The sequence below is a fragment of the Megascapheus bottae genome, chromosome 1, assembly GCF_031878675.1.
Source record: "Megascapheus bottae isolate mThoBot1 chromosome 1, mThoBot2.hap1, whole genome shotgun sequence".
Taxonomy (NCBI): domain Eukaryota; kingdom Metazoa; phylum Chordata; class Mammalia; order Rodentia; family Geomyidae; genus Megascapheus; species Megascapheus bottae.
Genome location: NC_143509.1, coordinates 68,880,769 through 68,898,697, shown reverse-complemented (window position 1 = coordinate 68,898,697; position 17,929 = coordinate 68,880,769). Strand labels below are relative to the sequence as shown.

Here is a 17,929-nt window from a genome sequence, read left to right as displayed (position 1 = left end):
ACCAGAGCTATGCCTCCAACCTAGATTTCACTTTTAAACACAAATATTAAACTGTTAAGGTCCTTATAATTTTTATCATCATTGTTATATTTTTGCTGAGATAATATGTCCAAGAGGAGGCTATATGAATTTCCAGCACTGTCTGATATCCCATTGGAGAGTAGGAAAACCCAGGTAATAAGATCCATGCTGTTTCTATGACATGCTTTTATATGTCACATAGCAGGCAGTAGCACACCACGAGGGCAAGAGCTGAAGTGGTGACAGAGCTTAAGTAGCTACTTCTAGCATGAAGACTTAAAAACTAGTAACTCATGTAGTTATATTTCAGTGAATGTTTGGCCGATATTTAGGACTGGGGTACCTAACTAAGCCATCAGGGACAGCAGTGAACAGTAAGAATGCTTTATAAAACCAAAGACAGACACCGTATTTAGAATTTATTCAAGCAATGTAACTTTATGATTGCAAATGTACTTTTAAACTGTAGTATTTTATCTGAGTTCTTCAAAGAACTGCTTGTTGATAGGCTACTTCCTGTCTTTCATCTTTTTTTTTTCTCTAAGTATAGACAAAAGGTTACAGGCAGTGTGCCACAAGAAGTGATGACCCCTTCTTTTGAATTGTTTTAAAAGATGGACAACTGAATTAGGTATTTCAGAAATAAAGTTAGCTCTTGTGAAAATGCAGTTCTGATTTTGTGGTAGGGTTACTAGAATTGGCTTCCACATGACTTCTGCTAAATCAGTAGCAAGGGTCAACAGTGCAATCTTCAGAGAAATGGGAAAATGGAAAATAAGAATTTATAAGCTTTCAGAACCATAGTGTTAATTTGAGTTTCAAGAGTCAAGAAGTAAGTTTTAGGAAATAGGAAATCAATCTAAAAGGACAGTATCTGGCAGAGGAAAGATGCTGATTTGTCAGTTTGACAAGTTCTTGTTCTTGGAACCAACATTAAGCTTCCTTGATCTACTTAACCTGAGGGTGTTTAATCAGTTGCTGTTTGCAAGGAATATCGGAGGCAACATGAAGCCACTTACCAAGTCACACTCGAATAACCTAAGTACAATGACTTTCCTAAGTGAAATTGAAGGAAATAGGGAAGGAGAAAAAGTCAACCAGGCTTGAAACTTATCAAAGTTTGCTGAAAATTAGATGTAAGAGAGACACCCTTCCAATTTGGTTTTCAACCTACATTTTTCTTCATCAGCTCTTGCCTGTGATACATCTGTAAGAGGATAATGCAGGTTATCCTGCCATGAGTAATGGAGCCTGATTTCCACTTTTCTGATTACTTACTATCTGCTAGAAGTAATGCCTTATAGACATTTTCTCTGTGTCCTGGAACATTTTGACTGGTTTTCTGTGGAGCAAAAGTCTTGATAACCACAGGTTCCTCTTTCATTCTCCCCCCCCCATCTCTGATTCTTGGCTTTAGGTTTTTCAGTTAAAATTCTCAGGGTAGGTTTGCTTCTGTGTTTTATAATCATTGACCTTTTTGTTTTGTATCTTTTTGTGGTTGTTGGTGATATGCATTTCTATGAAATATTCTGTCATGTAGGAAAGGAATCTTAAGAATTTTAAATTGCCCTCAAATAGATAATTTTTTATTTGCATTTTTCTGCTGTGACTTTTTTTAAAGTTAGGATAATAGAATAAAATTGTTTCTTAGAAGCTCTTCCTATATTGATGCAGTTCATTTACAGGCTGAAGGTGAAGAGATAAACCCTTAAATTTCTTTCTGCCATCTTACTGTAAATAAATAAACCTGTAAATTACTACTTTTGAAAACAGTACTTTGCCACTTGAATTTATTTAGTAATACAAAAGAGTAATCTCAGGTTTATAATTTACTAAAAACAAATATAAATACATATATAACACACACATGTAACTATTTAGTTGAAAGAAACCTAAATACCAGCACTTAAACTAAGAATATCTTCTTATGGACCTTTAAAAGACATTTTCCAGCTTTAAAAATTGGTGAATTTAATGGGGACCAAGACATGAGGATGGATATCAATGTTTGTGAAGTAATGCACCTCTATCTGGTAAATATAATGTAACTGTTCTATTAATTACAATAAAAATATATGGAAAAATACATATCAATATGTATAAAGGCTTTTAAAATGTAAAGATTGTTTTGGCAAATTAGATGATTTTGTACAGTTTCTATAGAACATTCTGATGAATTGTATGTTGATGTGTATACAAATGTACTAAACATATACTTGCTCATAATATAGTACTGAAAATAGCATTAATGTCACATATTTGAAATATTACGATATATGTAATGCAATGAACTATGTACAAATATTGGTAATGATGATGCAAACTTTTTATTAGCCTGAAAAGTAATTGTTCTTTCGAAAACTCAATGTGTATAGAGTATTACAATTAAATTCTATAATGTAAAAAAAAAACTGGTGAATTTTTCAGGCTTATTTCAATTTTGAGTAGTATTAAAGTGGGTATTAACTAACCTACTGCTTTTCTAATGTATGGAAGCTTAACAATACAGTAAATTATACACTGAATTGTGTTAAAAATAAAGATATATTTATTAACTACTTTTTTTTCCTGTGGGTCATGGGGCTTGAGCCCAGCCTGGTCACTGTCCCTGAGTTCTTCAGCTCAAGGCTACCATCCTACCCTTGAGCCAAGCCCCACTTCCTGTTTTCTAGAAGTTAATTGGAGATAAGAGCTCCAATTTTGTGTCTAGACTGGCTTTGAACCTTGATCCTCAGATCTCAACCTCCTGAGTAGCTAGGATTACAGGCGTGAGCCACCGCGCCTGGCTTTAACTACTTTTATAGCTATGTTTTGAAATGGATGTTTTACTTAGAAATGGATTGTTATAGGAGAAAAAGTTTTTTTTCTGTGTACTATATAAATAAGATGTTGGGTGAAGTTCTATCCATGCCATAATTTCATTCTTTAGGGCAGAATATAAATATTCCATGTATATGCCATGTTCCATCTACATGCCGCATTTCCTTTTTTCCATTTATCCATTCTTAAAAAGAGTGTTATTTTTAAATCTATCATATATTTGGGCAGATGTGAAGGGCTTTTCCTTTGCATAAAATTTGTTATAAAATTTTTAGACAAGTTCTGGAATAAGCATATGAAATTGTAATCTGCTCTGGAATTATATGTCCTGTGTGTAGTATCCTTCCCTACTTGCAAACTCTTAAAGTATTACATCTCCATTATGTTTGGTACAGAATGTTGAATTTAGGTAAAATACTGAGGAGTCACATGATTTTTTCCTACCTCTGCCTGTCTTGAAAAGTAGGTAGAGATGCTGCAATCTCCATGGGTAGATCATATTTGCTTTGAATGAGTCAGACTGGGCTTTCAGTCACAAGCACTTATGAAAGTACTTTTCAGAGCAGCAACACCAGTATTTACAAAATGCAGAGAAGAGTACATTGAATCATAGATACATGTGATCACTGTTTCCTGACTCTTTGATTGTTTAGCCTAGATACATTTATATGAAGGACTGTTTTGAGATGTGAAAGGAAATTTGGGGATCCTCTCAATACTGAGCCACTAATGAACTGTTAAAAAGATACTGAGTTTTCCCAATGTCAATACATTGACTAAGAACTAGTCATTGACATGGATCAGGAAGTACCTGTGTTTTGGAATTAAAGTTCGGACTCTCTCTCTCTACTTGGAATATTTAATGCCATTTGAAAAGTTCTGTAGGTCTCTCTGAGGTTTATTACACTGAAGTGTGAAATGGGTTGCATTTCATCTCCTCCCCACACACATGAGTGCAATGAGTAATATATAAGTAAATCATACATTGAAGACTTTGTAAATTACAAAGTGGTATTTAATAGAAAGTACCAGTTGAGAGACATTAATAGACAATACTATATTTTTCTTTGTATCAGGAAATTTACTAGAACTTTGTGAAACATAGACAAATTCTGAATTAAACAATGCTTTATTAAAATTAAAACAGAATGTCTTAGATATGTCAAAAATGTAACTAACAAGTTTTAAAATGACTATAAGTATAAATTGATTATCCATTTTTGAAAAAAAAACAGTATGGAGTTAAAAGCAGTATTAGCTCATTGGTAGCTCTGCAGTTGCGGTTGTTGATTTTTATGTTCTACTACTGACTTTTTGGTTTTGACAGATCAGTATGTAAATGAGAACTCCTTGACATAATGCAATATGTAAATATGGAAATACATGGTTAGATGCTTATTACAAAGTTCACCAAGAGACTGCAGGAAGAAAGGAATTGAATTAATGAATGCTGATCTTAGTAAAGAATATGGCTTATGGGAAGAATGATAACGAATTTGAAAATTACAGAATGTGCAGATCATTGCATTTCCCTAAAATTAGCTAATACCCTTCCTCAATGATACTGAATAGCTTCCTAAGATATTTTTCCAAGTTTATATAATTTATAATTGCCTTATAGAGAAGCCTTTATTATCTTATGAGTAGTTTTATACTGAAGTATGGTGCTAGGGGATAAACATTTGGCCAGCTCGGGGCTGGGAGCATGGCTTAGTGGTAGAGTGCTTGCCTTGCATGCACGAAGCCCTGGATTCAATTCTTCAGTACCACATAAACAGAAAAAAAAACAGAAATGGCACTATGGCTTAAGTGGTAGACTGCTAGCCTTGAGCAAAAAAAAGCTCAGGGACAGTGCATAGGCCCTAAGTTCAAGCCCCAGGACTGGTTTAAAAAAAAAATTGGCAAGCAGAAGGAGTGGATTTATATAATCCAGGCTGTGAAAAATACTAGTCTTAAGATACTTCAGTAAATATCTAGCTTATAGAGCAAGTTTCACAACATTTTCATACCATGCATTTGGAGAATAGGAAAAAGTAGTTTTGAATCATATTAAAACATTATTTGCATTCTCACTTTGGTAGTTTTATTTTTTTAAAGGACAAAAGCCAAACAAGTAATAGGCAAATGGGTTTTTTTTTTGTTGCTAATTCAGTGAAGTCATTTTTAAAAGTTCACAGATTCAATTTAGTTGTTTTGAAACAAGTTCATAAATCTAATTTAGTTTAAAAATGGGCTTTCATGTACAACTACATGGTCTTTAAAGTAGAGCATATTCAGCTCAAACACATAAAACAACTTGAAAGGAATACAGAAACAGCGTAGATACATTTTTTAGTATGGAAAAAGATACATGTATGAGTAAGTGAATTGGAGACAATGCATCTTAAAACAATATGACCAAGAAAAGAGTAATCAAATACCTCATGCTGTAAACTGGGAAATTAATCATCTACAGTTATCTAACCAGGCTTTACTTTCTTATAGATCTATTTTCAAACTGAAGAAACCATTGATTTTATTAGTGGTACTGTTAAGACTGAATCATCAATAAGCATTTATATTTTTTCATATATCTATTGATCTTGAAATTAGACTATATTTAAAGAAAAAAGTACAAAGAAATATAAATATAGATGAATAATAGCACTCCATACATTTTGACTAATTTCCTAGGCAAGAGTTCAGATTCATTAAACTCATACATTTTCAAGCACTTTTTGTAAATAAATGCATATTCAAGGCAGTGTTCTGGTGTTTTAGAATCTAGGAATCTAAAAATAAGCAATGATTTACTTTCATGCAGTTTGAAATCTTGTAAATGATGAGGTAATTCTGATGTGGCAGAGTGTAAAGCAGGTGGCAACTAGAAGCTAAGATAAGCTACTTGACTAAGTGCTGTAATACTGAACAAAGAAATAGCCAATCTCTTTTACTTTTGGGGAAAAAATAGTGTTTTCTATTTTGCATCCATTGGAGCCTGGAAGTTTCACTGCATAAAATGAAATCTTTTAATTGTCATGTAAATTATTTGCCATCTTTCTGGTATTTAAAGAACAGTAGTTTAGGGGTTGCAGCTATTGATATAGATTGTTGATACTTTCACAAATTTTTACTCATACATTTTGACAGCCACAGAGCTTCATGACATTTTAAAATCCACCTATACATGTATTATGAGAAATTTACCCTTTCTGATCCCTATGTCTGTCTTTTTTTCAAAACAGTTAACAGGGTTCATTGTATTGTTTTCATCCATATGTACTTCTGTTCATTCCCCTTCATTCTTTCCTTTTTCCTTAGATTGTTGATTTAAAACCTAATAATTTTTAATTAGAATTGAAAATCATATCCATATTTAAAAATTTTTAATTTTAAAACAATGGTTTGTATAGAGAAAAATGATTCTTACAAACTGACCATTTTATTTGTGGCAAGCAGTTGAGCTCTGCCATATTAGATGAATATATATCATCTTCTGGAAAAATATAAATTATCATTCTTAAAGTTCAAAATGATGTATGTAAACCTGAACACAGAAAGAACAAAATCATCTTTGTTCAGTGATGGGCACAGAAATGGGTAATTATTTCTCTTAGGATGTCAAAATTATTCATTAACAATTTTTTTCTCTCATCACACCTGCCGAATTAAAACCATGTTACCAAGAGTTTTAGTGTGGTAGTTTGAATATGTTATTTGAATGGATGCTAAGACCTTTTGAATTGTAGGTTCATGCCCTACAGAGCTGGGCATGTTAAACATGGCTTGGAAAAGAAGCGCAGTGGATAGTGAGGAAAAGAAAGGTGATAGAAGTAAGTATATCAGAAACATAATTCCCCTCCACTGGTTTCTTCAGTTTGAAAATAGATCTATAAGAAATTAAAGCCTGGTTAGATAACTGTAGATGATTAATTTCCCAGTTTACAGCATGAAGTATTTGATTACTCTTTCCTTGGTCATATTGTTTTAAGATGCATTGTCTCCAATTCGCTTACTCATACATGTATCTTTTCCATACTAAAAATGTTCCTACGCTGTGTCTGATACTGTGCTAAAAATTACCAACCTTGTCTCCCCCTCCCCCCAAGTCCAGCTGGCTAGTGGTTTGCAAGCATATTAGCTTAGTCTACATACCCTTTCTCTCCCATTCAGGAAAGGATATCTTGATTCAGGAAAATGGATGAAATAGTGGTTAGTTTTGAAGCCCATCATAGTGTACAAAAATAGTCACATAGGTAGGCACTGAGGTTTGTATGGTGGTTGGAGACCATTCTCACATGTAACTAATTTTGGTGTTAAGTGGGCTAGGATGATGCCCAAGCAAAGAAAGAGAATGTTTGACCATCAAAAAAGAGGTAATCATAATTCAAGAGAAAAATATGGTAAATGCCATTATCAATGCAAAATCTTTCCAGTCTACTTCTAGATAGGAAGCAGTTACTATTCAGAGTACCAAACAAACATAGTTTAGTGGGAATGAGGCTCCCCACGCACTTTATAATCCTGATACTGGGGAGGCTGAGTCTGGAGGACAGCAAATTCAAGGATAGTCTGGGTTATAATGATGCTGTCTCAAAAATAAAAAAAAAGATAGAAAAGAAGGGGAGGAAAAGGGAAAGAAGAAAAAAATAAGGAAAAGAGAGAAGGGAAGGAAGAAAAGAAAGACAAGCAAAGACATTGTAACCCTAATATGTAGACTGCATGGATAACATGAGAGCTCGAGATTCAAGATGAGATGAATGTGAACCATGAATGTTTGTGTCACATGTACTACCCATTAACTTGATTACTGAGCTTCTATTTTGTCTTTGAATATTAAACTTACATATGGAACATGCATATTCTTGGATTCAGTCTGCCTTGGGTTAATAATCTGGGAAAAAATAGCACTGAGTAAAAAATATGCTGATTATATACTGACTTCTATGTGTGGTCACTAGTCCTCAATAACAATAATTCATACAACATTTATATTACATTTGGTATTATAAGTAATCTAGGGATGGTTTGAAGTGCAAGAAAGATGCATGTAGGTGTAAGTTTTGTGTCTGTGAGCAATATACTTAAGGTCCATCACATAAAAGATTTATTTTGGCTCATAGTTTCAGAAGTTTCAATGTATGGAAACTGCTCTCTTAACAGCACCCAAAAGGTGAAATCAGGTGGGGGGGGGGGAAGGAAGAGAGAGGGAGGGAGGGAAATGGAGAGGGAGAGAGAAAGAGGGAGATAGGAAATTGGGTATTGTAATGCATATAAAACTAGCACATTTTAACTCAGTAACCTTGGAGCTAAAAATTTATTTTTCTTTAGGCACTGGCAATCATTTTGCCCCTTCCAGTTGATAAAAGACTCCTGACTTGCAATTTCCCATTAATTTCCTGTACTATTTTTTTAAGGCTGTTATAAAATATTGGGTCCTGAATATGTGTTTAATTACCACTCAGGCAACTTATTCTGAAGTGATTAATAAACCACAGAAATAGCCATTTTCCTTTCTCTTCTTATAACATTGGTATTTTTAGAAATTCAGTTTCCTGTGCCAAGTTTTATTTGTAGATAGAATGGGAATTGTTAAATAGTCTGTCAATTCACAAGAAATCTTTGTTCTTTTAAGAGCATAGCAGATAACTAGTTCCATTTAGAATTTTTAGTAATTTTTTATACTCTTAAGGCAGCTACACAAATCATGTCATTATTTTAGATATTCAGCAATTTATTGCTAACTTAGCCATAGGAGCATTGTTTTCTCTTTTGTTTTTGTTTCTGGTCTGAACATGGCTGTGAATAAATTAATAAAGCTTTTTTTTCAAAAATCAAGATGAAGACTCATATTTTATTGAAATGAACATTTTATTTGCAAACCTCAATAAAAGATTAGCCTACATGTCCTTTAGTAGTGGGTTAAGTAAATTGTGATGTATTTATATTTTAGACTATTAGGCACTTATTAAAAATGAAAGCAAGGTCAGTAGATCAAGAGAAAAGAATACAATCTATACAACTTCATATTTTAAATGAACATATTTAGTGATGCATTTGTAAAAAAGGTACAGAATGCATAGTTCCCTTATTGCATATGTTAGACAAGCAGAAAGAGATGATCAGTGATAGACTCTAGAAATAGTCATATACACATGATGATTTAGTATAAAAGTATGCTATAGAATAAAGATGGCATTCCAAAGACACTGGATTATTTAAGAAATAATGTTGGCATTTAAGGAAAAGGAGGAAGCTAGATAACTTCTCACTTTTATTTTCAAAGTAACTACTGGATTGCTCAGATACTCAGATCTTTAAGATGAAGCTATGCAGGCCTGGGGAAAGTACATTAGTGACTTTTAATGTTGGGGTTAAAATTTTTTTTTCCGTTTGCAGTAGAGATTAGCTTCAGTTCCAAAAGAATATAGTGTAAGTTAGTCTATGCTATCTAAGATGTTTATAAGGCTTTTGGGAACTGAATGAATCTTGATGTTATACGTTTATGGTCCCATCTTTCAGTTTTAATAATGTGTTAAATGTTTAGGAGTATAACTTTGCAGGCATTTGACACCTACACTCACCCAGAGCATTTTACTGTGTTGAATTTTTGCATGAATATTATAAATGATAATGTATTTATCAAATGAATGAGAAATAATAAAACATGAAAAAACAATTGAGAAGACTATATGAACTTGATAAAGTTACCTTTAGAATATGAGCTTTGATATATTAGAGAGGGCAAATTTTATTATACATGTTCTTATCACTTGAATAATATCAGCCTGTGTTGCTTTTTTAAATATATATTTTTATTGTAATTAGTAGAAGGGTTACATTATATTCACCAGATAGAAGGTGCATTTCTTAACAATAATTGCTACCCCTTCTCATGTTTTTGTCCCCATTTCCCTCCCCTCATCTTGTTTTCCCCCTTTTCTATCCTATTTCAAATAAACAAACATAAATAGAATATATCAGATAAAAAGGTAGGATACTGTAACAATATGAGATAACCAAGGGACAACAAAAAAGATGAGAAATAACATACTTTTATCATCAAGAATAAATTTACTTAAAGTTGCTTGAAATGATTTAGAACTTAGGGCTTTAAAAGATTTGTAGTCTTGGGCCAGGAGTTTGGCCTAGTGGTAGAGTGCTTGCCTAGTATGTACGAAGACCCAGGTTTAATTCCTTGGTACCACATACACATTAAAAAAAAAAAAAAAAAGCCAGAAGTGGTGCTGAGGCTCAAGTGGTAGAGCTCTAGCCTTGAGAAAGTCCAAGGACAGTGCTTAGACCCTGGGCTCAAGCCCAGGACTGGCAAAAAAAAAAAAAAAGAAAATATTTGTAGTCTGTTTGTTTCTTAATTGTTTCAGCCACAAATTTAAACAAAAATGTCCTGAAGTATAACTGTAGATTACATGTATAGACATGTAGAGGCATTTTTTTTTACTTTATTTTTATGTCATCTTACAAAATAGTTTTATCCCAAATCCAGATCCATTTGATTCCCACATATTACTTATTTGATAATAATATAAACATATATTTATCTTTATGTGGAATGAAAAATTCACTATAAATGTTATAGTAAAATGAGAGTGTTCAGAGAACTGCTGGGGACCACCTGTCTGAGAAACTGTTCCCTTACGAGGTGTCCTTCATCTGAGAAACACTATTCTGAATAAATGCAAATAGAGAACATAGCCAGTAAGCAACCTAAAACTTTTTTAGGTTTTAAGTTTTGAGCAGCTTTCATAAAAGGCATTTTTATTAGCTCATTAGCCCACCAAAGGGAATGCTTGATTAGGTGCTTATGATTCTCACTGAATCTAGTAAATGCCTGATCTGGTAGATAGGTTAGCCATTAAAGTTATAATCTAATTCAGACTAAGGGAGCAAAATAAACTAATTTTAATCACATTAACCTCAATTTCTTTGTATTTCTGTCTTTCTTACCACAGGTTACAGTAATGAAAGGCAGTAATAGAAATAAAGATTCAACAGAAGAAGGACCTGGAAAACGACCAAAACGGAAGTGTCTTCAGTGGCATCCATTGCTAGCAAAGAAACTTCTGGACTTTTCAGAAGAGGAGGAAGACGAAGAGGAAGAGGAAGATATTGATAAGGTAATACTTGCATTCTCTATAGAAGCTTAAGTATATTTAAATAATAATACTATAGAAATAGAGTGAGCAGGTATAGTGCGGAAGGTATGTTTCTAAAAGTCAGCATAACCTGAATTCTGTTTAACTCTTAAATTTACAGTTTAAATGTGATCTTTAAGCAACTATTCATCCTAATAACTTAGATGGAAAGTTTCTTCTTAACTAGTATTTCTGTAAACTTAATGTTAAAATACACTGTAATAGGGGTGCTCATGAAATTTGACATGCTCACCTGGCAGCCGCCCTGTTGTATTTTTGCCTCCTCTATTCATTTGTGCACTTATCTTCTATTGTTCCCTCCCTCCCTAGTATTTAAATTTAGGAATGCCAAATAAATGTTTTTTGAAAATATGAATCAATGTTAATTATTTACCAAGAGAGGTTGATAGCCTTTATTTTCAATATAAAAATCCTTAATTTCTTTTCTTTTTTTCCAGTCCTGGCTTGAACTTAGAGCAGTATCCCTTGGGCTTTCTCAAAACTAGAGCTCTACCACTTGAGCCACAGCACCACCTGCGGCTTTTTCTATGTATGTGGTACTGAGGAATCAAACCTGGGTCTTCTTACATGTTAGGCTAGCACACTACTACTGGGACAAATTCTCAGCCCTTCCTTAATATTTTTCTAAGTCAGGTCTGACTTCAACATTTTTGTAACATTGTGTTCGAAGATAACTGATAATTAATTGCATTTGCAATATGTACTTTACAGAAGACTTTAAAAATACCAAGTCAATAAAGGAAGTAGTTTGTGCTAGAGAATCTGCTTATAACACCTGTCCAGTAAACATTGTATAAAAACTGCCTTGAAATTGTGGCTCTCAAAGTTAGGATCTGACTCACTAGTTGTAGCCACGTCCCCTGGAGCTTGTTAGAAGTATGAATTATTAGGTTCTGCTCCAGACCTGTACAGTCAGAAAGTCTGAGAATAGAACCAGCAATCTGTGTTTTAAGCATCTCTAGGGATTCCAGGCACAAGCTTCAGAACTACTGCCATTCTGCATAATATAGATTAGTAACTATCTTGATTCTTCTTGATTTCAACTATAGTTCAAGAAATTTTAAAACTTAGTACACATTTTGGATTTCTTATGTTTACAAAAAACATCATTGAATCTTATTTTAACAACCTTAGAAGATACTTGACAATCCTTATACTTTCTGAGATTTTTTTTTTTCTTTTCTTTTTTTTCCAGTCCTGGGCTTCAGCTCAGGGCCTGAGCACTGTCCTTGGACTTTCTCAAGGTTAGAGCTCTGCCACTTGAGCCTCAGCACCACTTCTGGCTGTGGTACCGAGGAATCGAACCCGGGTCTTTGTGCATGCTAGGCAAGCACTTTAACCACTAGGCCAAACTCCCGGCCCACTTTCTGAGATTTTATAATCGCATATGTACTAGAAAATTTAATCTGGAAGCCATATGCTGGAAGTGTTTGGGAAGAAGATTAAACAGAAAGACTGGACCATAGGACAAAGTGGCAGTAGGGCAGGAGTAGCTTTGAAAATCTGGGCTTTATGAGAATCCTAAAGACCTTAAACAATGAATGATTAAGCAAAGTGCTTAGGCAAAAGAGGATTCCAAACTGATTTTGAAGATTTAAGCCTAGAGGAATTTATTCATATTGTTATAACTAGACATGGTAGCTTGGTATTTACTGGATTAAAGACAGGCAGTATAGTTCTTTAAAATAATCATGTAAATATTTATTTGGATTATTTGCAATAGAAAATTATACTTGGAGAACATTTACTGGGCTGTATTACCTTTATCTATTTTTATGGCAAAAACTATTACATTATTAGCTATCTGAAAGCACCTTTTTTAAAAATAGAGGTACCCTTCATGTGGTTTGTGTGAGTATTGTTAATATTAAGACCTATTAACCACAAACATAAGGTTATTCACATAGCAATTGTATATTAATGTTATATCACATGAGTTAGGAAACATTGTAAGAAATTTTTTGCCCTTAAAAGGCTCACTGTTCAGTGAGAGACAAAAATGTAAGCAATTGCAACACAATGTAATATATGCTGTAATAGAGACATGCACAAGTTGCTATAGAAACTAAGCAGGATATTCATAAGTTAGTTACTAACCAGCAACAATGGTTAATGATATTTTAGATTTCTTTTTTTCTTCAATTTCTGGGTACAAAACCAAACCGATTGATAAACTATCATTTTTCAAGATGTGTTACCCGCTTGGCTTTTGTTTTTATTGGTAATAGGTTCAACTTCTTGGGGCCGATGGCCTAGAGCAAGATGTTGGTGAGACTGAAGATGATGAATCACCAGAACAGCGTGCCAGGAGACCAATGAATGCATTTCTTTTATTTTGCAAACGCCATCGCTCCCTTGTCCGTCAGGAACACCCTAGGCTTGATAACCGAGGTGCTACCAAGATACTAGCTGATTGGTGGGCTATTCTCGATCCAAAGGAAAAGCAGAAATATACAGACATGGCTAAGGAGGTAGGTTATAAGGACAAGGAGTGATGATGATTATAAGTAACTAGTTCTGTAACTCCCTCTTCATCAAATGTAAAGCACCCATGAAAGTCTAGAAGTTGCATCCTGAATCTCAGGTGCTAAGTGGAAATATACAAGCTTTCTTTGTTCTTTATGTTATTATGTTCCAGTTCTACCTTGGAATGCTGGTAAAGATTCACAGAGTTTACCAAGGTTTTCTAATTGCCTATATTCACACTATTATAAAGGACTGATTATAAAGGACTGATAAAGGATTGATCTATTGTGGATAGTTTCCTGTGAGTGGTGATTATATATTGATTTATAATTTGTAAGTTTTTTAGGAACTCACATTCTGCTGTTAGGTAATGTCCATGATAAATATGACAATCTGGTGTTACTCTAATAGTGTCATTAGAAAGAGTTGTTGACTAGTAAGTAGCTGTGTGATCATATATAAATACATCATTGGATCTCTGCTTCTTTTTTAATGTTATTACAATGAAGAAAGTGGACAAAGATCTGTATGTCCCTCAGATTTAAAAATTATTAAGAGATGTGTTTCAACTTCTTTTCTGTTGATAGTAGAGCTTCCTGAGTATGTAAACTAATGAATGACTGGCAGTCGTGCATGCACGTAAACACTGCAGAGGCAGTAGTTAGGAAGAAACATTTACATACAGGAAAGCTATTCAGAGTTGGTGGAACATTCAGTAATTGTAAAATGATAGCGGCTTATAAGCTTTTTCAAAAGGCACATACTGGTGCTATTTCTAAATTAATCTAGAATTAATGTAAGATCACTGTACATTTAACAGTATAGTGATTAGTTCGTGGAAGTAGGAATAAGCAAAGCTATTATTGTGGCTAAACCTGACAAGAATAATTCAAATGTGTTTTCTTCATAGTTGTTTATGAAAAACTCCACCACCTAAACATTTAGATAACTAGGTAGGAAAGGGAGTTGGGAGGGAGAGACAAAAAGGACCTAGCAGGGAAAAGATACATGTAATTTCAAGAAATTTTACTACATAGTATATGAAAAAATAATACTTTCCCTTGCTGTGATTTTATTGAATTGTTTAATAAGGTAGCAAAAATTTCTTATGAAATGTTCAGGGAAATTTGAATCTAGAGTAAGCAATTAGTATAATTGTATATAATTAATGATCGCATAAGGCTTTAGGAATTGATTGCTGTTAAAGATAGAATTTCAACCATGTAGGGCATCTGGAAAATTTAAAATCAATTGCAGCAACCTGCAGCAGTTTCAGTAGATTTCCACTAACATAACACTAATTAACAATAAAACTTTCTCATTAAATAGCCTTATATCCTTTCATAATCATGCTTATATGATAAATGTCTGAAACCTCACTGGGAGCCACATAAACTTCCTATAATTAAACTCTTGAGTTTGTTTGTAGATTGTTTTTTGGTAACAGCAGCATATTCACAGTATATTATTTGCCTTCCCTTAAATACAGCCAATTTACAAACTCAATAGGTGGCCACTTTTAAGAGGAAGTATTATTTTTACACAGGAAATCCCTTACTAATTACTTAATTAGGTTCGCAATGTTTGCCATTGTGGTGCTATAATGAAATTGTTAATGTGGTCCCCTGCAACCTAAATGTGAAGATCATAATGTCCCACATTTGAGCTTGTCTTATTTATAGTTGCTCTTATGAAAGGTCTCCTTATTTCTAATTCCCTTTGAAAGATTCAGGTACTTTCAAAATTATTGGTCTCCAGTCATGATTCTTATTTACTGTATGTTTTCACAGTTCTATTAGACATGTAACTGGATTGGTGCCTTTTGTGTTAATATTGCACCCTCAGTTAAAATGTCAGTTTAGGTACTGTTACTACTGAAGTGGGAGTGGTAGTAATAGAAGGTCACTATCAATTACTACTGTTTTAAAACACTACTTTAGTCGCTAATAGCTCATACTTATATTCTAGTTACTAAGGAGACTGAGATCTAGAGGACTATGGTTTGAAGTCAGTTGGAGCAGAAAAGTTTGAGATTCTGTCTCGCAAAAAACTGAGCTGGAGATGTTATTCAAATAGTATAGTACTAGCTTAGCAAGAAGCAAAGCAAGCAAGATTGAGGCTCCAATACCTGCAAACAAAAATCTGTTTTTGCCAGTCCTGGGCTTGAGCTCAGGGTCTTAGCACTGTCCCTGGACTTTCTCAGAGCTCTACCACTTGAGCCTCAGCACCACTTTCAGCTTTTTTCTATGTATGTGGTACTTAGGAATTAAACCTGGGTCTTTGTGCATGCTAGGCAAGCACTCTACCACTAGGACAAACTCCCAGCCCTATTATAACTTTTCAAAAAATAATCAGGTACCTGTGACTTGTGGCTTATGACTATAGCCATAACTACTGAAGAAGCTAGTCTAGGATATGAGATGCTCACTTGAAAAATAACCAGCCAGAAACAGGGCTAGACTTTTAGATCAAGATGTAGAACACCAGTCTAGCAAGCACAAGTACTTCCAAAACAAACAGTTCCCTGTGTAATCATTTTCAGTTCTTGCTGATTTTCTTTTCTGGTAATACTTCATGTATTTACATCAGTCTTCTGTCCTGGTTAAAAAGACATTCTCAGCATCCTGCTTTCCTGAATTAACCAGAATTGCCATTTCTTTTACTCCCTATAGAAGATCTGGAGTGTAATAATAGCTAGAAATTCTAGAGGACTTTTAGATAGCTCTTTCATCCTCAGGTAAGAATAACTGGATAACACCTTTTATGAAGATGTTTTATAGATTAGATTCCATTTGTGAAAATGATATGGAAAAGCATGAAACCCTATTTCAAAAATTTAACATAATAGTATTTTGTTTGTAACATAATTATATCATTTTCAGAATATTGAGAAATAATACTATAGCAATGAGTTACACTTAATGACAGTAGCATCAGTAACTGAATTGCTAGTTTATTATTGATGTGAATGAAAATACAATGGTAAAGTCTTAGGAGAAGGGAGCCAGCATTATTACCATGTGCCTTGTATTAGAAATTATATGTTATTTAATTGGCCAGATAGTTTCTGGAACAAATTGGAAGACATGAGGGAAATTTTTATTTCACTGGGAGAATTTTGAAAATAAGAATTTTAGCAAGAGTCTACTCATCCTTAAGTTTTTTAACTGAAACCATAGGACCCGTAGCCTATAATAGCTATTTTGGAGGATAAATGAACTTTCCATACCTCCTTGTAGCATAGAAAGTATGATGGATTATTTATGGAGTCTATCTCTTGGCCATTTTAATCCTGTGATGATAGATTTTCCCCACCTGGTTGACTTCTTTGGTAATAATTTTGCTTGTTTATTTACTTGAGACTATAAACAAAATGTCCCGCATTTCTGCCTTGCCCAGCCTTTTTTGTACTCCCTTTCCTAATAATCTCACTCATCAAAAGATCAAGCCTTTCTGTTGATTCATAGAGCTGACTCAAAGCAAGTGATTGATGAGTACCCATTCCAAGGACATAGTCATCTTCACTCCTGTCTCTGCCATCACTTGGTACTACATATACACTGTGTAGTGTATGGAGAAGCATTTATGGCTTCTCCATCTGTGTTTTAATACCTTAAGGTTGAACACTATTGTTTTCTCTGTCTCCTATATTTGTAAAGCCTTCTGTTCAATACATACTTGACTTGGGAGTCTGGGGTGTAGCTTTACAGCATAGTACATGCTTAGCATGTATGAAACCCAAGGATCATTCATCAATAAAAGCTAATAAATGAGAAACACACATTATATGTACATTGACTGAGCAACTGTTGTAGTATTGAGTATGATAAGAATCTGAAAAAGATTGGGAAGGATGGAAAAGAATGATGAGCAAGCGATCAAGATGCATTATACTTACATACTGATTTGTTAAATGATAATTCTTTTGTATAGTTACCTACACATGATAAAAATATAATTATGAAAAAGAATCTGAAAGGTGGATATATGATAAGATCCTAGATTAGTGTTCTATATAGTAACTTCTCAGTTAGCTTGTTCTCTAAATCTATGTTCAAGGCTTCTCTTGTGATTTCTGTTATTTTGCTCATATGTGTATATATGTGTGTATGTATATATGTGGTTTGCCTATTATATATGTATATATAATTTGCATAGTTAATTGTAGATTGTAAGCAGTAGGAATGAAGAGGCTCTGTATTTTATGTTCTTTCATGTCCCCAGTGATTAATAGGAGGCTGTCATTTAGCCAGTATTTAGAAAGTATTGGCAGTGAAGGTGGATGTAATATAGATGTCAGAAAGAGAAATGATTGTGGTGGGTGACTGTCACTGCTTTATGTTGTCTTCATCACAAGTTTTCTGTTATGAATGTTTAAGCAGTTCTTTATTAGCATCATCAACTCCATTTTAAACTAGTTGATGCTGGACAATAACTCATTTGTCAGGATGACATTATTAGAATTTTGT

At 33.8% G+C, this 17,929-nt stretch overlaps 1 protein-coding gene across 11 annotated transcripts in view; it reads left to right on the top strand.

The window, feature by feature from the left end:
* The window catches only part of Bbx (BBX high mobility group box domain containing), a 223,327-nt gene that overhangs the window by 128,814 nt on the left and 76,584 nt on the right, over positions 1-17,929 (top strand). For all 11 annotated transcript variants that reach the window (XM_090346935.1, XM_090346928.1, XM_090346923.1 and 8 more), the window contains 2 exons: positions 10,791-10,955; positions 13,223-13,465. In XM_090346935.1, coding sequence (XP_090203061.1) covers positions 10,800-10,955; positions 13,223-13,465 — 399 coding nt within the window. In that variant the 5' untranslated portion in view covers positions 10,791-10,799. The remainder of the gene's footprint in view (positions 1-10,790; positions 10,956-13,222; positions 13,466-17,929) is intronic.